At 36.1% G+C, this 23,143-nt stretch overlaps 1 protein-coding gene across 2 annotated transcripts in view; it reads left to right on the forward strand.

Annotated features, from left to right (window-relative positions):
- The window catches only part of ENOSF1 (enolase superfamily member 1), a gene marked incomplete at its 5' end in the record, with an annotated part of 47,130 nt that overhangs the window by 20,124 nt on the left and 3,863 nt on the right, over positions 1-23,143 (forward strand). Inside the window, 6 exon segments of one of the 2 annotated variants that reach the window (XM_074276168.1) lie at positions 4,190-4,277; positions 6,507-6,641; positions 10,204-10,245; positions 11,576-11,705; positions 12,325-12,424; positions 21,344-21,425. In XM_074276168.1, coding sequence (XP_074132269.1) covers positions 4,190-4,277; positions 6,507-6,641; positions 10,204-10,245; positions 11,576-11,705; positions 12,325-12,424; positions 21,344-21,425 — 577 coding nt within the window. 2 annotated transcript variants of the gene reach the window in all.

A 23,143-nucleotide genomic window follows, 5' to 3' on the forward strand; every position in this document is an offset into this window, starting at 1 on the left:
TCGAGAAGAGGACCCCATCCTGGTCTGTGAGCCAGATTCACAGCAGGAAAGAGCCACTCCCTTGAAGATGCTCACGACTTTTATACATTTCAGACAAAGAACCTCCAAAATCTCACCCTCCAGAGGTTGTGATTGGTCATACAAGTCTGTACCTCCCCCCCAATACTTGGTCAGTGGAATGCAGACAACAAAGTGATTTACAGCCTCTTCTTCTTTGGGCAATGGAATGCAGCCTAGGCCTTCACATGACTGAGGCCTATAGGTCTGGTTTCCGTTAGCTAGCAGTCTTTGATCAATATGTGCTTAATCTGTAAGTTCTTCACCATATCTTATTCCACACCCTTCAAATCTTTTGTACAACATAAGTCACTGTCTACCATACCACTCACCATCCAGTACGTGTCCAGTTGGTTTTTTATTTATTTTTTAAACACAATTTTAGGAGTTGACACTTTTTTCTATTACATTTCATTTTAATTAGATTGACCCATAATTTTAGCCTGTCAGAATCTTTTTGCATTCTAATTTTGTCATGCCATTCTTTTAGTTTTCCCTTCCAGACTCAGGTCACCTACAACTTGATAATCATGTCATCTATATTTCCATCCAAGAGATTGACAGAAGGGTCACTGATAGAAACCTTCTTCAAAATAAACACTGACCTATTAATGACTATTTGGATTTAACTGTTTCTACTTAACTATTCTGTCATATAGCCCATATTTGTGCACTTGTTTTTAAAGATAGAACAAATTACTTTATTGTTACTTAGTTAAAATCTTAGTTTTACTATGTCTATAGCATTTCTCTGGCTTGTAATAATTAAACCTTTCCTTGTAACTCTTTTCAGAGGAAAAAAATGAGGTGAATCTGATAGAGCCTATTAAAAATACTAATTTAAAATTAAATTATTATTTTCCAAACAATAAAAATCTGAATTCTCCCCTTTTCACCATTTCCCACACAAATTGAGAAAGAAAGAAAAACCCCTGTTACAAACAAGTATAGTTGAGCAACACAAATTCCCACGTTGGCCATGTTCAAAAAATGTTTCAATCTGTACCCTGAGCCCATTACTTCTTTATCAGGGGATGAACAACTCGTTTCATTCTGAAATCTCTCAAATTATGACTGGTCATTGTATTGATCGGAGTTCTTAAGTCTTTCAATGTTGTTTGACATAGCTTAATGTTATTGAAGCCATGTATGCTCATAGTGATCATTGCTTCCCTTCCTAAGAATTCACAGACTATGTTTGAAATCTTGGGGTTACTTTTGACACATCTTTAACTTATGCCTCATGAGCCAGTCTACTATTTATTAATTCCTCAAATATTTATCAAGTTCTTACAATGATTAAAGTACTTCCTACAGATAGTGAGGAAATTAAAAATTCATACAAGACATAGTGACTTGTCATAATGACTTATTTATCTACTGAGTAAATATGTATGTATGTATGTATGTATGTATATACATACATATGTGTATGTGGGTGTGTATATACAAATACATAAAAATATACACACATAAATTCCCCATACACACCTAGACACATTTAAGGCCTGCTCGATCTGGTGTAACTTGACTTCTTTAGTCATTTCAAATTACTCCCCTCTATTCTACCCAGCTAAACTGATCTATTTGCTATGTATCCCCACACGTGGACCTCATTTCAGTTTTTTACATCCATGTGTATCTTTATGCTGTTCCCTAAGCCCTCAATTTCATTTCCCTGTTGTATTTCTACTCATGTTTTAAAATCTGACACCAGTGCCATGACTGATTCCTCTCCCAGTGATCACCTTCCTTTCTTTTGAAACTCACATAGCATTTATTTCCTTTGGGCTCTTTCTTGTTAAACATGGTTTTTACTGCTTAATAGTCCTCACCAGCTCTTAATTGTAAATGAACACAATATTATTAAATGTAATTTGACCAACACAGAGTGCGGTAGTACTTTGACCTCTCCTAGTCAGGACTCTAATCTTATTAACTATTAACAACTAGAGGGCATAGAGTATTGGACCTAAAATTGAATCCCATCTCAAATAGCTATATGATGATGGACAAGTCACTTAATCTCTACCTGATCAAATTTCCTCATGGCTACATAATATTAGCACCTACCTCCTAGGATCATTGTGAGGATCAAATGAGATAATACTTGTAAAAACACTATGTAAATCTTAAAGCAATATGTAAATGATATTATTATTATTGTTATCCCAGCCCAACATTGTTTTTTAAAGGATGGGTCATGCTCTTAGATTGACATTGACTTTGTGATCATCTAAAATTCTCAAATGCTTTTTTTTGTATGAGTTTATGGGTTGCTATCAATTTAGTTATCTCCTTAATTAAAGAGTAAAAACTTAATAGGAAAGCTTAGGGGAATTGTGACTAGTCTAAAGAAGAAAAATTTTAGAAGATAGTATTGATTTTCAAGTATACAGCAAATTACATCCCAAGACTGTTCAACAGTTACTCTGTGTTTACTGATTGAGGATACAGCAGACCTGTGAAGCACAGGGGAAATCATAGTTACAGAAAGATAAGATTAATAGGTCTTAAAAGTGACTTCCTTTGAGCCACGGGCATGTGAGGAGAAAATATCAAGTTTGGTACCATATCCATCATGGAAAAGATTAGTCAGTAATAGAAAATAGTTTTGAGAATCATATACAAACATGAGATTTTGACCCAAGGGCTGAAAGCAGGATTCTCTCTTGAAAACTGAAACAGAAAGAAATGCTGAGACCTGAGAAATCAAGGGAGACCTCAGTGGTAGCTCCACTCCTTTCACTTTCTTCTTAAATTCCTGCAATTGGCTTACTACCTCACTTCTCAATTGAAGCTATTCTCTCCAAAGATATCAATGATTTCTTAATAGACAGATCTAATGTCCTCTTCTTTATCCTCATTCTTTTGGATCTATGATGCATTGACACTGCTGACCACCCATTTCTCCTTGACAGTCTCTGGTTTACAGGTTTTTGTGGCCCTGTTCTAATCTGGTTCTCTCTGACCTCCCTCCCTGGTTCTCTGCCTCATCACTTCTTCTTACTCTCATTTCATCATCCAAGTCATGTCTACCGACTGTGAGTGTTTTCTAAGGCTCAGTTCTGTCTCCTTTTTCTTTCCTCTCTACAGCCTTTCATTTGGTGAACTCATCGGCTTTCATGGGTTCACCTACTGTATCAGTGATTCCTAAATCTATATATCTTTTGCCCGTGTCTTGAGCTTTAGTCTCCCATCAGCAACTATCTATTGGGCATTTTAAAACGGATTACTCATAGACATCTCAAACTCAATGTATCCAAAACAGAAATCATTTTTCTCCTAAAACCCACTCTTCAGAATTTCATAATTACTCCAGTTTAAAACCCATTGTCACCCTCATTTCTTCATTTTCACTCATTCCAAGTAGGCAATCAGTTGTTAAATTTCCTATCTCTACAACATCTCTCATCCATATCTGTTCTTATCTACTCTCATAGCTTATCAACCCAATTCAGACCTTCTCATCCCTACTATCTCAATAGTCTCCTATTTAATCTTCCTACCTTAAACCTTTTCCCTCTCCAGCTTCTGTATTCATTGTTTAGCAACAATACCTGGCATGAGCATTTAATGTTTGTTAGATGGTTGATTGTAGAAAAGTTGTTAGAGTTTGGAATACATATTTTGTGTACCTTGGGCTCAAATGACAGAGCTTGTATATAAGCTTAAAAGCTTATCTGTAAGCCTTTAAAAGCCAGGTAGAGTGCTTTATAAACTTAAAAGTATTGTATCAGTATGACTTGTTAGTTTAAGTTATAGTTTAAATCATTCAGCTGCAATAATATTCCTTCCACTCTGACTAGTTTATGAGTTAATGACAATTTTATTTCCTTTTGTCAGTGTAGTAAATAACTGATGATAGTACTAAAGATCCTATTTATCTGGTGTCTCCTTGGGCCAGTCAATAATTTGTAGCTACTGCTACAGTTCTAAGTTGAGGCATATTTACAATAGTTTTGTCTACACTAAATGACTCATTTGAGTGTTCTTGGAAAAGACCTAGAGATTACTGAGAAATTGGTATCTGTGAATTATTGGCAGGTGTGATCATTTCTGTAGAAAATGTTACTGGTTTTGCCATGTTTTGTGGATGGATCTAAATTTCCAAACCAAATGTATTTTTTAGGTTTAAAGTAAAAGTTGGTGCTGATCTTGAAGATGACATTCGTAGATGCAGAGTTATAAGAGACATAATTGGGCCTGAAAAGGTTTTGGTAAATATGTCCTTAAATGTACATGTATTTTAAATAAGCATTAAATATACAGCTTTGTGAAAGATATAAGTTCACTTACTTGAAGAATAACAAGTGTTAAGAATTTGGGGTTTAAGGTAAGGTATATAAGCTGTTTAAAAAAATTGGAGGTATGAGATTGGCAATAGATAGATAATTAAATATAGACCTATATGGAGCCTATAAATCTATAATGTAGAATTTATAAAAACTGTGTAAAGACTATTATAGGCATATATATTCTGTAAGGATGCAAGTAAAATATAATTCTAAAGCCTCTAATTCTTTGTCTTACTCCATTTTAGTAATAGCTAGTATTTACATCTTTGAACAAAAACTTCTTTCAGCCTATCAGTTCATTTATCCAACTATGAATACTTATTCCACATTCTTAGCATTTGAACTACCAACTTCCTTGATTAGTATGTAATAGTGAGCTCCAGTGTCAAGCAAAAAATATTGAGAAACATTGGCTTAGATGACAAGGGTTTTTCCTCCCTGTTTATTTTTATTATATATCTATGTAGTATTTTTTAGAAAGGGGATGAAATCATTGAGATTCTCTTATCTTCCTCTCCTCCCACACTATATCTTTTTTTTTTTTTTTTTTTTTTTTTTTGCTGAGGCAAATGGGGTTAAGTGACTTGCCCAGGGTCACACAGCTAGGAAGTAATAAGTGTCTGAGACCAGATTTGAACTTGGGTCCTCCTGAATTCAGGGCTGGTGCTCTATCCACTGCACTACCTAGCTGCCCCTCCCCCACTATATCTTAAAGCCTCTTATATAATTCAGATTGGTATATTTGGTAGAATATATATAGATTTTGGGGTTCATACATGCCATTTCATTAGTGTAGAGTGTAAAGTCCAGGTTAGCTTCCTGTAGGCCTCAGGATTAGCCAGAGTCAGGATAAGCAAAAGTCCTTGGTCTTCAGGTGGAGAAGTGAAGGAGATGGACAAAACTGCCAGGAGTTCCACCCTTCCATGATTCTAGAGTCCAGAATCTCCACACTTTCTCCTCCTCCTCCTGAAGCCAAGTGAAGTTCTCTCCCTCTCTCACTCCACCCCCTAATCCTTCCCTACACTTCTCTTAACCCCAAACACTGAGCCAGCACTAACTGAGAGAAGAGAAATTCCCAGCATATGCTAATAGAGTCATTGTCCAATATGAAATTAGCCTTAAGTGCTGGGTTGTCTGATTCTAGCGCACCTTTTAAGAGTTTCAGCCCTTTACAGTAGAGAACTCTCAGGATGAAAATTTCCTCCACCAATCTAGGTTCAGTAACTTATCTGCAACCTACAGTTTTAGAGGGCTGCCAGAGATATTGAGAATATTAAGTGACCTGCCCACAGTAAGAAATATGAACAGGTATTTAAAGTAAGACTTGAACCCAGTTCCTCCTGATTTCAAGGCTAGCCTTGTATACACTATGCTCTATTAATAATAGTATGAGTTAAGAAATTACCATTATCTGATATTATTACCTTATAATAAATTTGCAATATATTATATAATATAGAATATATGTACAGTATACAAAAATTTATAATAAGTTAAATTTACAATAAGCTTAATAATCAGTAAAGTTTAAAACTACATCAAGACTTTTAGAATACCCTGTATATAACTTTCTGGCCTCATTATCATTATCTGGCCTCATATGGCCATATTATCATCATCTCAAAATTTTTGTTTTCTATTATACTGAGCACAAAATTCCATAAACTACTAAATATCAGCTTTAGAAGAATACAGCAGAAGATGATGTCTATCCCACATCAATTGCAAATAGAAGAGGGGCTTTTAAAGACAATGTTCAAATTAGAAATTAACCAGAGCACGAAGTCTGGCTAAGACCCTCCTATGGGGAGCGTCATGAGCTCTTCCAGAGATCACACATTATTTAGAGATCCAGTACACCTCTCTTCCATAAGACAATCTCTATCGCAAAAACTGGCTGTGAAAGTTCAGGCTCAGTTGGTTTTTCACTGGCTTGCCAAATTATGCCTGCATGCTGTGCTCCATGGGTTGCCTGTCTTTCATTCTGAAACTTCTCTTGGGCAGTCAGTTCTGTCATGTTCAGCTGGTCTTGAACCAGGAATACTCCTCAGCTTAGGGATATGATTAGCATGCAGCTGTATATTTTAAAGCTTAGAATTTAAACAAGTGGACAAATGTAGAGTGATGAATAATATTTCTCACTCCTTGTAGATGGTGGATGCCAACCAGCGATGGGATGTGCCAGAAGCAATAGAGTGGATGCTAAAGTTGGCTGAATTTAAGCCTCTGTGGATTGAGGAGCCAACCTCCCCTGATGATGTTCTTGGACACGCCACCATCTCTAAGGTAGGAGGCTTGTTTCTTTTAAGAAAGAGTCATTTCAGATACTGAGATTTTTTTTTTACCTTTTTCTGATAAAGAATTAAAGAAGTAATCTGTAGTCTGAAGATTTTACATCCTTTTCTTCCCATCCTCTCCTCAGAACTTAGTAGCTTAAGAAATGACCAAAAATTTTCCAGAGATTAACTACAAATCTTATGCTATATAATTATGAAAATATTCAATGTGATTTATTCATCCAGGCTTGAGAAAATGTAAAATACCAATTAATGGGGCTCTGAAGTATTTGAGATTCCCCAAGTCTGGGGATGGGGGCCGCTAGGTGGCACAGTGGATAGAATGCTGGGCTTGGAGTCAGAAAAACCTTTTCTTCCTGAGTTCAGTTCTGGCCTTAGATATTTACTATATGACCCTTTGCAAGTCATTTAAACAATTTGCCTCAGTTTCCTCATCTGTGAAATGAGTTAGAGAAGGAAATAGCAAATGTAATTCTAGTATCTTTGTCAAGAAAACTCTAATTGGGAGTTACAAAGAGTTAGATATGACTGAAAAGACTGAACAATATAGTAATATCTATTTCTATAAATTAGTCAAGTATTTTTTGAGTATCCATCACTAAATTGTGTTTAAAAAGGTAATTTCAGAGATGATAACAAAACTTAACATGCCCGAAATTATTAGAGATTAGAAAAGCTTCAAGAATTTATTTAAGTATCTACTATGTTGCAACTATTAGGTGTTAGGGATTTAAAGATAAGATATGAAACAATCTCTGATCTCAATGAGCTTTAATTCTATTTGTTGAAGAAGAAGCTTTGTGTAAATATATGTGACAAGGTTTCCAGGTTAACTACCCCATATATACATACATACTACATACTTTAAAAATATGGTAGACTAGGTAGGGTGGTCACCCTACTCTTAAACTGCTATTTACTTATCTCCATTGTAATTTTTCTGCAACATAAGACTTAAAACTAACTCTTTCAGGAAAAGTCAATTTAATTTTTTTTCTTTTTGTCCTCTCAAAGTCTCTTTGCAACCACCACAGTTAAAATTCTCTCCAAAATGACAATTAAACTACCATCTTTCAAGATTCTACTTCCTTTACAAAAAGACTTATAACAGTTCTTTTTGTGGTGGCTAAGACCAGGAAATCAAAGAGATACCCATCTGTTGGGGAGTAGATAAACAAACTGTGATATATGATTTTAATAGAATGTTATTGTGCTATAAGAAATGACAAGCAGGATAATGTCAGAAAAAACCTGAAAGACTTACATGAACTGATCCACATGAAGTGAACAAAATCAGGAGAACATTGTACACAGTGATGGCAATAGTGTTTGAAAAAGGATTGTGAATGAGTTAGCTACTTTTAGCAATACAGTGATCCAGGACCATCCCAAAGGACTAACGATGAGGCATACTATCTACCTCCAGAGAAAGAACTGAAGTTGTTTGAATATGCACTGAAGCATGCTATTCTTTACTTTTTCTTTTTCCTTTTTTTTTGTTCAAGTCTTTTTATACAAAATGACTAATGTGGAAATGTTTTATATTTTTAAAAAAGATATAATGGTACTCATTAGCTATGTGAGAGAGGCTATTAAAGACAGCGTGATATATAAAATAAATACTAAGTAATATATAAATAATAATAATAATACAAGATAACTAGGGAGAATGGACATTAAGCATTGAGTAGATCAGGAAAAGTTTTATGTAGAATTGAGTCTTAAAGAGAGTTTATGAAAGAAGGATACATTGAAGCAGATGTGAAAAACAAGACTATATCAGACATTGCAGATGGCTAGTGCAAAGGCAATCAGTAGATGGAATGCCACATACTCTCCACAAAGATGAAACTAGTTTAATTAGACTTAGGAAGAAAAGTCATGTATAATCAGACTGGAAAGGCAAATTGAGATAATGATATAGTTATATTTTAGGAGAAATGACATAGATCTGTACTTAGGAAAATACTTTTTTGAAAGCTGTGTAAGATGGATTGAGTGATGAATGCCTTACACCAAAGAAGCCAATTAGGTGCCAGAGCAATAGTACAGGCAAAAGATGAGGACCTGAATTAAGGTGGTGATTCTCCATCAGTAGAAAGGACTGGATATAAGACATGAATAGAAGTAGAAATGGCCCAAAAAAGGCAATTAATCAAATATGTTGGTTTGAAAGAAAATGAAGAGTAATGCCCAAGTTACAAATCAGGAAGGCTAGTGTTGTCTTCAACAGAAATAGGGAAATTTAATAGAGAGAGGTGGATTTTAGGAAAGGGTGATGTTTTGGCCATGTTGAGTTTGAGGTGTCCATGAGACATATTTGGAAATGCCCAAAATGGCAGTTGATAATACAGGACTATGATTGAGGAGAGAGACTGGAGCTAGAAGTAAAGATCTTCGAATCATCTACAAAGAGCAGATAGAGCACCAAGCCTGAGGTGAGGAAGACTCATGACTTCTGGAGTTCAAATCCAGCCTCAAATACTTCCAAGCTGGGTGACCATAGGCAAGTCATCTAATCCTGTTTACCACAGTTCTCTCATCTGTAAAATGAATTGGGAAAGGAAATGGCAAACCACTCCAGTGTCTCTGCCAAGAAAACCCCAGGGGGAATCACAGAGTGAAAACAACTGAACAACAGAAATGATTTAATTTTTAAAATAGGGAAGATAGGTATATATTGCAAGACAGAGGAATCCAAAATAAAGGCGGTGGGAAGGGACAGGGTCCAGAATATAGGGATGAGCCTCAAAAGAAAAAAAATATATTGGGACGGTGAGAGGTGAAGATCAAGAAAATGTCCCTGAGAAAAGTTGTAGTAGCCTCACTTTTCTGCATAAAGCAGGAAGTTATCAAATACTAAAGATGTAGATGGGGGGAGGATTTAAAGTTTTAAGGGAAGAATGTTTTGAGTAAAAGTACATTGTATTAGGGAGACAATGAGAGATCCAGGAAAGGATTAATAGGTAACTACAAAGGCCAGACTGAAATGAGGTGTTCAAGTAATGAGGCAGAGCTGCATGGCTTTGTTGTCTTCCTTTGGTCATAGTTCCCATAGGCTCAGCAGGCAGGACAGGGAGGCTGCTGAGCCTCTGGGACCCAGCCCAGAGAGGCAATTAAGTCTGGCACAGGCTGGGAGACAGAATGAGGAGGACTATTAATGACAGCATTACATCTGCCTCTGCCTGTGTCTGGATATCTTTTTTGTTTCATTTTCATGGTCTTTGTAATATGTACAAGTATAGCTTGCTTTGTATTTATTTGCTCTTTTCCCCTTCCCCTCCATTAGACTGTTAGCTCCTTGAGGGCAAGAATTGTCTTTTGCCTCTTTTTGTATCACCAGTGATTAGCACAGTGCCTAGCATGTAGTAGGCATTTAATAATTTTTTTAATGGGTTTGTCAGTATTTCCCTTAACATTCTTTAATTGCATTCAGTTTATAGTATGCAAATAAAAATGTTTTCTTCAGCTATAAATATTTTTAAACATTCAAAATTACAGTTTAGAAACTTATGAAAATTATACCTCATTTTATGTGTGTCTTTTTTTAGGCCTTAGCTCCATTAGGAATTGGTGTTGCAACAGGAGAACAGGTAAGTACTCAGCACTACATCACTGCCAACAGTTCTTGACCATCTGTTGATGGCGTCCTACTGTAATATCCTCTCATGGGGTTGCCATGTTATAGACATTTTTAGAAATTTCTGTAACATTTAGAAATGGAATCATTTTGGAACCTCTATAGAGGCTGATTTTGCACCTGGCACAGAGTTAGTGATGAATAAATGTTTATTGACTGAAGTAAAATGTCAGAAATGTGTGCATCACCACAGTTCAGATGACTAAGTGTATATTTTTCCTCTTCTACATATCTAATCACTACCAAAAAAAAAAAAAAAAAAAAGCCCCAAACCAACAGTTGTAAGCTCTTGCTGCAAGCTTTTACATTTTGTCATTTTTAAGGAAGCCAGCTTCTGAATTGAATCAATATTGTAAATTTATGCTCTTTTTTTGTGCTTATAAATTAATTACATCTGCCTGCCAAAATCTGCTCTAGTCATCCTGAAGAGCCAACTAAAAAGGAAGTCATTGAAGCTCAGATCAGGGCCTGGGCCAGGAAGATGCATTTTGACTGAGGAAGAAGATTCACAGCCCTCCCTCACAAAGGGAGATGTAATGCTTTTGTCCAGATCATTTGTGGATCCTATACTGTCTGTAGCTTAGCATTTTCTTTCATCACATTCATTTTTATGCTTCACTTTATCTCTGATCTGCCAATAACCATGATAAGCAGGTATTTCTTTTTTTTTCTTTTTTATTAAAATATATTTATTTATTTTACTAGTTAAGTATTTCCCAATTACATATAAAAAGATTTAATATTCATTTCTTATTTTTGAATTTCAAATTCTCTCCCTCAATTTTGCCCCTCCAACAACCATCTGTAAGAAGGCAGATAATATGATTTCAAATATACATGCCATATCATATAAAACATTTCCATAAGAGCCATGTTTCAAAAGAAAATATGCAAAAAAAATCAGTAAAATAAAGTTTTAAAAGTATGCTTTATTCTGTACTCACTTCAACAGGTCTCTTTCTGGAAGTGAATAGAATTTTTTAAGAGGAATCTTTAGGAATCGTCATAGGAATTTCTTAATGAAAGAAAGATTGGTTTGTCTGTCTCTGACAGTGCAGGCTAATTCAATGTCTAAGAAACTGTAAGGGGCAGCACAGTCCCTACCAGCACCTTCAGTCAAGTGATCACAAAAGAAAATATGAATCCAGGTCTCACAAAGGACTAAGGGCCTCTAGAATAATGATCTTTTGGCATCAAATTGCTATGCTGTAATTTACAAAGATTTTGAAGGTTAAGAGAAAAGCTGACTTTTTGTTGGCTTTTATTTTTAATTCTATCTACAGTGCCAGAATAGAGTGATATTTAAACAACTCCTACAGGCTGAGGCCCTACAGTTTCTCCAGATTGACAGCTGCAGACTGGGAAGTGTCAATGAAAATCTCTCTGTGTTACTGATGGCCAAAAAATTTCAAAGTAAGGGTTTGGGAGAAATTGAAAATAAACTAATCAGTTTTCCCCGGGGTAGAAAAAGTTAACAAGTAACCCTGTGATTCCTTCCACTATCTTTATTTTTAATTCATTCATGGTTCCATGATTGGGTTACATGTCTGCTGTTTGAAGAATAGCTCAGCCATAGATAATGAACTTATTGATCACAGCAGCTCTGGAAGACCATCTGTTAAATTATAGAGGGTTGTTATCTGCGATGGGGAAAAGACCATTCAAAATTACAGGTCCTTAAAGGATCACAGTGTATTTTTCTTTTTTGATTTTTGGTGCTACACAATCCTTAATCTAAAGGTTAAGATTTCTTGGTTCTAGGATTTCATTTTCCCAAATATTAATGAATATTAATAAATCACTCACAGCCAATCAAAAAATTCTAAGGTCAGCTGTGTGACCCTGGGCAAGTCACTTAACCTCAATTGCCTCAGCAAAAACAAAACAAAACAAACAAACAAAAAAAAAAATTATATATATAAAGTTCACCTACTAACTTCCATACTTTTAACATTCTATTACAATTTACCTCTTTCACTTTATCTAATTAATACTCTTCACATTAACTGGGGTTTTTCCCATTTACTTTTAGTTCCTGTTTGCCCCCATGCTGGAGGCGTTGGCCTTTGTGAATTGGTACAACATTTGATAATATTTGACTATATTTCAGTATCTGGAAGCCTTGAAAACAGGTCAGTAATCTTCTCTTGAGAATCATAGAAGCTTAATTCTGGAAGGGATCTTAAACTATCTCAGTTAAGACTGATTTCTGATTATCATTTCCAACCAGGTCACATTTTCTTCTCCAGATTTTTAAGATTCAGCTGTGGTAATAGACCTAACTTTTAGTCCATGTCTAGTTATGAATGAATGAATGAAAAGAAAAAGAATTTAGTGTTTATTGTGTGCAAAGCCCTGGGGATATACAGAGAAAAGCAGACTAGCTAGCTACTGTCTAGCTACTCTTATCATATTCTGATAGGGAAGAGATCACACACAAAAGAGATTTCTGTTCCAAGTTCAATGGAAGAATTCAGTGGTCTTCTGGGCACCAGAGCAAAACAGATGGTAATCCCTTAATGTCCTTTCCATGGACAAAATCATGTCCATTTAGGAGTGGAAGGACTTTTATTTGGAGAATTTTTCTTTTTCTGGATCTTCAGTAGCAATGGCTACCAAGGAAGTAGAAATTGCAATATCTGTAGAGGCAGATGCCAGTTGAGTCATCCAACAGTTGTTCCCTTAAATGATGGCTTCAGGGACTATGTTGAAATCAGGACTTGTGGTCTGGGGATTGCTAATAATCCTGAGGCTTTTGAATTGAACTTAAATTAAACTCTATACTGACTTTAATTGCTCTCAAAATCAGTACCAACAGCATTCATATTTTTTAAAAGTTTACAGGGAAGTTATCAAACTGTGCATACCCTTTGACCCAGCAGCGCTACTACTGGGATTATATCCCAAAGAAATACTAAAGAGCGGAAAGAGACATATATGTGCCAAAATGTTTGTGGCAGCTCTTTTTGTTGTAGCTAGAAACTGGAAGATGAATGGATGTCCATCAGTTGGAGAATGGTTGGGTAAATTATGGTATATGAAGGTTATGGAATATTATTGCTCGGTAAGAAATGACCAGCAGGAGGAATATAGAGAGGCCTGGAGAGACTTAAATCAACTGATGCTGAGTGAAATGAGCAGAACCAGAAGATCACTGTACACTTCAACAACGATACTGTATGAGGATGTATTCTGATGGAAGTGGAAATCTTCAACATAAAGAAGATCCAACTCACTTCCAGTTGATCAATGATGGACAGAGGTAGCTACACCCAGAGAAGAAACACTGGGAGGGGAATGTAAATTGTTAGCACTAATATCTGTCTGCCCAGGTTGCATGTACCTTCGGATTCTAATGTTTATTGTGCAACAAGAAAATGATATTCGCACACATGTATTGTACCTAGACTATATTGTAACACATGTAAAATGTATGGTATTGCCTGTCGTCGGGGGGAGGGAATAGAGGGAGGGGGGGTAATTTGGAAAAATGAATACAAGGGATAATATTATAAAATATATATATATATATATATATAAAATTTAAAAAAAAAGTTTACAGGGAATGCTTTCCTCACAACGCTGTGATATAGTTAACACAAATATTATCTTCAGTTTAGAGTTGAGGAAACTGAAGATTAGACACAGTGAATGAATATGCCCATGGCCCATAACAAGAAAGCATCAGAATCAATATTTGAATATGGTCTCCTGATTCACAAGACCAATTGTCTACTCTTACCATGCAAACTCTTTAAATTATTGAATCTTAAAGGCTTGAGACCTAAACTAATATCACCTCTTTATGAAGCATGAATCTTCCCAAAATATCCCCAGCAAAAGGTTGGTTAAATATATTCTTAAAGGCCAACAAATGATGGAGAGCTCATTTGTCAAGGCTGCCAAATGTCAGGTCAGATTGTCCGAAGCTATGTACCTGAAACAGGTTGAGATGTGTGGAGCCTTGCTACTGTATCATTGTCACTTGCTGAACAGGCTTGGCTTTTTGTACAGTATAATGTGTAATGAAATGATACTTTTATATTCAGTAAAAATTAAACTCCTGTAATGTATATCTACTGGGCTCCTTTAGGGCCAAACTGAGTAAATTTAATTCTTCCCCTGAAACAGGACTTTGCTTAGCCAGAGAAAATGAGAATATAGATTCATCAGGAAATGGAACTCTCTCCCACTTTATGTGGTAGGTTTTTAAATTCATTGATCATTTAGTTAGAACTTATAGGAGACTCAAGGGCTCCATAGGCCAAAACCTTACTTTACAGGTAAGAAAATCAAGAGGTTAAATGATTTACTCAAAGTTGCATAGGTATTAAAGAATAGAAAAAGGTAGTTGAGATGATGGGACTTGGGTTAGAAAAACAAGTTCAAATCGGCTTTAGAGACTTACCAATTATGCAACCCTGGGCAACTCACAGAACCTTTAAGCCTCAGTTTTCCTCGTTAGCTTAATAACACCTTCTTCATGAGTTATTGTAAGAATGAAATAAAGTACCTTGTAAGCTTTAAAGTTGTATAGTCTGGTCTAGCTCCCTGAAAAGCCTTGGGGTCAGCCAGAGTCAGGATAAATTAAAATCCTTGGTCTTCAGGGAGAGAAGTGAAGGAGGCAGGCCAAGCTGAATCCTGGGTCCTGGAGTCCAGAATCACCAGCCTCTCTCCTCTTCATCCTGCCACCAAGTGACACTGGTCTGTCTGTCTGTCTGTCTCTCTTTTTCTCTCTCTTCCCCCCATCCTTGCCTATAATTATCTTAACACCAAACATTCAGCAAGCAACAAAGGTGAGAAGAGCCATTATTCAAATATATGCTAATAGAGTCATTATCTCACATTGAATAGGTAATTAACCTTAAGTGCTTGGTTGTCTGATTCAAGCATACCTTTTTTGGAGTTTCAACCCTCTACATCTTCCACTTTCTTTTGTTTTAGAACACAGGTGGTCATGCCCTTCCTGACTTTTCAGGGAGGTGAGAACCCCAAAAAGGAGGTGATCACATCCTCCCTGACTTCTCAGGAAGAGAGATGAAAAACACCAAAGGGAAGTGGGGAGTCAAGCCAGATGTTGTTAGTGGGTTTCTGGGCTGAAGGGTCTTATTAAAAACAGGTATGCACAAACCCATCAGCATGGGAGGTATTACACAAGCACATAGCAATAAACGCACAGGCTATTAGTGATTAGTGATTCAGTCATCACTAATAACTCTCCCCACAGCCGGTGCAGGCTCAATGTGGTGTAACAAACATGAATTGTACATGCAAGTAGTGAGATATATATATATATATAAAACAATATGAATCAACATGGTGTTGTAAAAGATTTCCAGAAGTCCTAGAAGGAGGGTATGTAAACAACAATCACACATATGCCTCCTTCAGCAGCCAAGAGATAGTCCAAAACCAATCTATTGTCCATTGCTTCACATGTCAAGGAATCCAATGATCCCTGCAAGGTTTTGAAGTTCTGCAACAGTCTTATCATTTCTCAGAAAATCCAATGATTCATGAGGGTTTTCAAGTCCTACAACAGTCTTATGTTTCAGAGAATCTAATGATTCCTGAGGGTTTTCAAGTCCTATAACAATCTTAGCATGTCTCAGGAAATTCAATGATTCCTGAGGGGATTCCTGAGGGTTTTCAAGTCCTATAGTAGTCTCATTAACAATTTCTGATGTCCATGAGTCAGTTGCCATAACTGCTAGGCTCTTTCAGTGGCGGGCACAGTCAGTGACGGTTCTTGGGTTGATGTTTCGTGGGTCTTCTCCTTTATTTCAAGGGTTTGCTCCATCTCTCTCCAATGGACAAGGCAAATATGGCTCATTGGCACTCATCTGATTCCTTCTCTATCTGTAGAGATACAAGCAAACCATCTCCCCCAAGCAGTTAACCTATCTGGTCCCTTCCACTCACCACTTTCTGGGTCTCTCCACATTACCTGGTGATTATCTAAAGATAGTGGAGCTTCTCACACTAGACATGGCCCTTCCAGTGGGTTATAAAACCTGTCTCTCAACTAGTGCATCTTTGTCAAAAATCAAGAAGTTAATAGTATAAAGAGCTAGATTTAGAAGTTCTCTACAGTTACATGTGGCTCCCCCTTTATTTTTTTTTTTGGAGGAGCTTCTTAATGTCTCTGTTTCTCCTCTCTACTCTTGCCTGTCCTTGAGGATTAAAGGGTATGTCAGTGGTGCATAAAATCTTATACTGTGCACAAAAGTGTGCAAAATGTTTAGAAGTATATGCAGGTCCATTATCTGTTTTTATTGCTTGTGGCACACCCATAATTGCAAATTTTTGTATAAGGAATTCAGTGACCACTCAGGCTGTCTCTTATGCTGCTGGCATTTTAAAAGTGAATCCTGAAAAGGTGTCTACCACAACATGGATAAAAGACAGATGACCAAAATATTTATAATGGGTCACATTCATTTGCCAAATTTCATTGGGTCTCAAACCACGATGATTCTTCCCTAGAGGGAGCATAGGAACATGGAAAGGAAGGCAAGCTGTACAGGTTTTTACTATGCTCCTAGCTTCCTCTCTTGTTATTCTAAATTGTTAACATAGAGCTTGAGCAGCCTCATGATATATAGAATGAGATTCTTGGGCTTCCTGAAATAAAGGAGTATTGGCCAACATGGTTAGAAGGCTATCTGCCTTTGAATTACCATCAAAATCCCTAATGAATATTGATGCTAAAATATTAAATAAAATATTAGCAAAAAGACTACAGAAAATCATCCCCAGGATAATACACTATGACCATGTGGGATTTATACTAGGAATGCAGGGCTTGTTCAATATTAGGAAAACTATTAGCATAATCAACTATATCAATAATCAAATGAACAAAAACCATATGATCAACTCAATAGGTGCAGAAAAAGCATTTGACAAAATCCAACATCCATTCCTACTAAAAACACTTGAGAGTATAGGAATAAATGGACTATTCCTTAAAATAATAAGGAGCATATATTTAAAACCGTCAGTAAACATCATATGTAATGGCGATAAACTGGAACTTTTCTCAGTAAGATCAGGAGTGAAACAAGGTTGCCCACTATCACCATTACTATTCAATATTGTATTAGAAACACTAGCCTCGGCAATAAGAGTTGAGAAAGAGATTAAAGGAATTAGAGTAGGTAATGAGGAAACCAAACTATCACTCTTTGCAGATGATATGATGGTTTACTTAGAGAACCCCAAAGATTCTGCTAAAAAGCTATTAGAAATAATTCATAACTTTAGCAAAGTTGCAGGATACAAAATAAATCCACATAAATCCTTAGCATTTTTATACATTACCAACAAAATCCAACAGCAAGAGATACAAAGAGAAATTCCATTCAAAATAACTGTTGATAGTATAAAATGTTTGGGAATCTATCTACCAAAGGAAAGTCAGGAATTATATGAGCAAAATTACAAAACACTTGCCACAAAAATAAAGTCAGATTTAAATAATTGGAAAAATATTAAGTGCTCTTGGATAGGCCAAACGAATATAATAAAGATGACAAAACTCCCTAAACTAATCCATTTAGTGCTATACCAGTCAGACTCCCAAGAATCTATTTTAATGACCTAGAAAAAAATAACAACAAAATTCATATGGAAGAACAAAAGGTTGAGAATCTCAAGGGAATTAATGAAAAAAAAAAAATCAAATGAAGGTGACCTAGTTGTACCTGATCTAAAACTATATTATAAAGCAGCAGTCACCAAAACCATTTTGTATTGGCTAAAAAATAGACTAGTTGATCAGTGGAATAGATTAAGTTCATAGGACAAAATAGTGAATAACTATAGCAATCTAGTGTTTGACAAACCCAAAGATCCCAACTTTTGGGATAAGAATTCATTATTTGACAAAAACTGCTGGGAAAACTGGAAATTAGTATGGCAGAAATTGGGCATGGACCCATCTTTAACTCTACATACCAAGATCAAAATGGGTCCATGATTTAGGCATAAAGAACGATATTATAAATAAATTAGAGGAACATAGGATAGTTTATCTCTCAGATTTGTGGAGGAGGAAAGAATTTGTGACCAAAGGAGAACTAGAAATTATTATTGATCACAAAATAGAAAATTTTGATTACATCAAATTAAAAAGCTTTTGTACAAACAAAACTAATGCAAACAAGATTAGAAGAGAAGTAACAAATTGGGAAAACATTTTTACAGTTAAAAGTTCTGATAAAGGCCTCATCTCCAAAATATATAGAGAACTGACTCTAATTTATAAGAAATCATGCCATTCTCCAATTGATAAATGGTCAAAGGATATATATGAACAGACAATTTTCAGATAATGAAATTGAAACTATCCACTCATATGAAAGTGTTCCAAGTCACTATTGATCAGAGAAATGCAAATTAAGACAATTCTGAGATACCACTACACACCTGTCAGATTGGCTGAGATGACAGGAACAAATAATGATGAATGTTGGAGGGGATGTGGGAAAACTGGGACACTAATACATTGTTGATGGAGCTGTGAAAGAATTCGGCCATTCTGGAGAGCAATTTGGAACTATGCCCAAAAAGTTATCAAACTGTGCATACCCTTTGATCCAGCAGTGCTGCTATTGGGCTTATATCCCAAAGAAATACTAAAGAAGGGAAAGGGACCTGTATGTGCCAAAATGTTTGTGGCAGCCCTTTTTGTAGTGGCTAGAAACTGAAAGATGAATGGATATCCATCAATTGGAGAATGGTTGGGTAAATTATGGTATATGAATGTTATGGAATATTATTGTTATGGAGAGACTTACATGAACTGATGCTGAGTGAAATGAGCAGAACCAGGAGATCATTATACACTTCAACAATGATAACTGTATGAAGATGTATGAAGATGGAAGTGTATATATATATCTTCAACAAAGAGAAGATCTAATTCAGATCCACTTGATTAATGATGAACAGAATCGGCTATACCCGGAGAAGGAACACTGGGGAAATGAGTGTAAACTGTTTGCATTTTTGTTTTTCTTCCCAGGTTATTTTTATCTTCTGAATCCAATTCTTCCTGTACAAAAAAAAATTCAGTTCTGCACACATATATTGTATCTAGGATAGACTATAACATATTTAACATGTATGGGGATGCCTGCCATCTAGGGGAGGGGGTGGAGGGAAAGAGGGGAAAATTTGGAACAGAAGGGAACACAAGGGATAATGTTGTAAAAAATTACCCATACATATGTACTGTCCAAAAAAAGTTATAATTATAAAATTAGTTTTAAAAAAAGAAAGCATAAAAAATTACCATGAAAAATAGGACCTGGAAGTCTACTATGTGAGTGGACATGAAAGATATAATCTTACCTGAATGTTTTCTCACTTGCTCCTGAAGTTCCTTAAAGAGCTGATATATATTAGAAGCTACAAATTTTATTTGAGCTGAGGCAAATCTTTGTACCACACCTCCTGAATAGGCCGAATCAGATACTATATTTATATTTCCTAGATAATAAGAATGAGCTAGAATGATTGTATATAATTCATTCTGCTGAGTGGACTGAAAAGGAGTTCTGACTACTCTCTTTATAATTAAGTCATGAGAGTATACAGCACAAATGTTATGTTTAGATCCATCTGTATATATAGTTGGGGGAGAATCTTTTCCTAATATCTGCCCCGTTTCAGCTAGAAAATGAAACTTACTAGTTTAGCTCTTAACGATGTAAGTTCCCTGTTTGTCTATTAAAATACCCTGTTTACTGGTCACAGGTCTTTCAGAGCTCTTAGTTCATGATTCCATAAGCACTAAAAATAATAATAATAAGTAGCATTTATAGAGCACTTTGTGTAGGGGGCAGAAACTTCAAAAAGGTATGCTTGAATCAGACAACCTAGCTCTTAAGGCTAATTACCCATTTGATGTGAGATAATGACTCTCTTAGCATATATCTGAATAATGGCTCTTCTCACCATTGGTGCTGGCTCAATGTTTGATGTTAAGATAATTGTAGATAAGAATTAGAGGGTGGGGAAAGAGGCCAGGGTCACTTGGCGGCAGGAGGAGGAGGAGAGAGGCTGGTGATTCTGAACTCCAGAATCCAGGAGACATCTTTGGCAAGCCTCGTGGCAGTTTGCCTGCCTCCTTCACTTCTCCCCCTAAAGACCAAGGACTTTAATTTATCCTGACTCTGGCTGACCCTGAGGCCATCCAGGAAGCTAGTCCTACTTTACATTTTAGCGCCCAACCATGGGCAAGCTCCCTAATTTCACTGAAGAATCAGTCCCTGTGACCACATCCCTTTGATAAATAAGACCCAAAGAAATTAATCATCATACAAAAACTAAATGGTAAAGCTAAGATTTCAAATTACAGCTCTAGCCATTCCAACAAACTCCCCCTTGTAGACAATTTGTTTCCCAAAGGGATGTATTATGATCTACAAGCCCTTTCTGTGGAATTCCAAGGCCTCTTTGAGAAATATATACCCCATCTCTTGTTGTGCTCTAGCTGGTCATCCATTAATAGTGACAACCCTAAATACTGTTATGGTGGTTAGGACAATTAATAGTTGATTAAATAGTTTTGAAACAAGACTAACTGAAACATTGATTTCACTAAATTCCCTAAATTATTTCTCTTCCTCTAGGGCTAAATCCCTCTCACTGTAACTCCTTCCAAGAACTGAAGTGGGGAAGGGATAAGCTTCCATACATATTGATATCCTGCTGCTTGTGAGGGTGATATCTTGGACTAGTCTAGAAAGACTCTCCCACTCCCAAAGCAGTCTTACAGTTATCTTTTTTTAATATAAGATCAGACTTAACCAATGGACCAGAAAGGAATCTGCAACAGTTCTCTGGTTCTGATCCAGGTCTTTTGCCTCCTGGGAAGTAATACACCCTAATAGATGATACTTTGGGGAAAAAAAATCTAAAAGCATTTTCAAAGAACATCAAATATTCTGAGTAGTGTAGCGTGCCATTCTTTCTTTTTAAGAAATAGACAATGTTGGCTTTTCCTAATTTATGATCTAATATGCCAATTTTTTTTCTCCTAGGATTTGTGAATATGTAGATCATCTACATGAACACTTCAAGTATCCTGTAGTAATCAAAAAAGCCTCATACATGCCTCCTAAGGTAGGCTGAGAACAATAAATTATATCTAAATTATAACAAGTGGTCTAAATTAGGGCTTCTTAATCTTTTTTGACTTGTGATCCTCTTTTTGCCTAAATTCCTTATGCAACTCACTCTCAAATCTAAGCCAGTGTTTCTGGAAGTATTTGTGTATGTGCAATGCAAAATGTTTATGTTGTGTGTTCAAAACCAAGGGTGCAGGAAAGTCATTCTGTGCAACACAGAAATACCTTGAATTGATTATACATATGATTTTGAATTAACTCTTGGTCATTGCATTCACTGTTGCCAAATTTTTCATGACCCTCACATTCACTGAGGCCACCCTCTATGGGATTATTATTCTAGTTTAAGAAGCTTTGATCTAAATAGATTCTCTTAACTTTATCGTATATATTTAACACTGACTATCCTGACCCCAGTACCTGAAGACTAAATGTGTTATATTTTAACCCATATCTTAGGGTTCTCTGGTATCCTTAAGGGGGTTCGAGGGTTTCTAGTTTCTGATCAAGCCCCCATCATTTGTGTTCCTTTAACTTTAGAAGATCCATCACATCCCATCAATTTAATCTCTGAATAGATTAGTTTTAACAGAACAATATTTACTTCAAAGGATAATAAGGACAAATATACAAATATCATTTTTGCAAATTTGAGAGGATGCAGAGTGGAAATAATTCCCTACTACACCACTTCGATCCCCTGGGATGGGATTTAACTCACTTCCTGTTTAGCACAATCCCACCAAGTTCAAAGTCCAAACTTGGGCTTTCCATAATGGACTGACAGCAATACTTAACCTGAAATCCTGGCACCAGAGGAGACTTCACCACCAGTTCCTAAAAAAGGACAAACAAAACAGAATCTCAAGTCTAATAATGGGGGCCATAAATCCTAAAAGTGTGGGAGAGGAAGGTCACTCTTCATCCCACCCAACTCAGTTTAGGGAGCTTGTGCTTTGGGTGAACAGGACTTTTAATTTCTTGGATGCTCCTGGAGAAACTGTCAGAATATGGTAATTTGAAATAGGCAACCAGTGAAAAGAATCTTTTCCTACCCATGTAGCAGAGTTCAGAATGTCCACTTTCAAAAGCATTCCCTGGTGTTTCTCATATGAGTGACGTGGGCATATGCTAAAACCCCATCCCATGTATAATTGAGATTGGGAGAGTGGGGATTGGACACCCGAGGACTTCATTGGTATAGGGATTTCTTTTCTAATGCAGAATTGTAACTTTTCTGTAAGACACTAAGGAATTAAGTGACTGGCTCCAGATCATAGCCAGAATGTGTCAGAAGAAACACTTGAATTCAAATTTTCCTGAATCAGGAACTTGCTCTTTTGTCTACTCTACCATGTTGCCTTTGTGGTGTACATGAATTAAGTTGTTTGTTACCATGAGTTAAAACTGAAAAAGAGTAAATAGAGAGAAAATTCAAATTCAATGAAGGGTTTTTCATTTCATTCCTTGGGTGTCAGTTCAAATTTTAAGTAGTTGCCCTTGACAGTTTCCAGGCAGGTACTCAGCTTTATTATTTTGCTGGTTTGCTTAATTCATTTAAAAAAGAACCCAGAAAAATTAAAACATAATGATTCTATCCCTGGAGGTATTTTCAATCTCTATAACCAAGAGCTTAAATTATTCTTTATTTGTAAATCTATCAAAAAACATAATTTCTAATGATCAGAATATAAGTCAGATTTCTTTTATAAG

The sequence above is a fragment of the Sminthopsis crassicaudata genome, chromosome 1 (assembly GCF_048593235.1).
Source record: "Sminthopsis crassicaudata isolate SCR6 chromosome 1, ASM4859323v1, whole genome shotgun sequence".
Taxonomy (NCBI): Eukaryota; Metazoa; Chordata; class Mammalia; order Dasyuromorphia; family Dasyuridae; genus Sminthopsis; species Sminthopsis crassicaudata.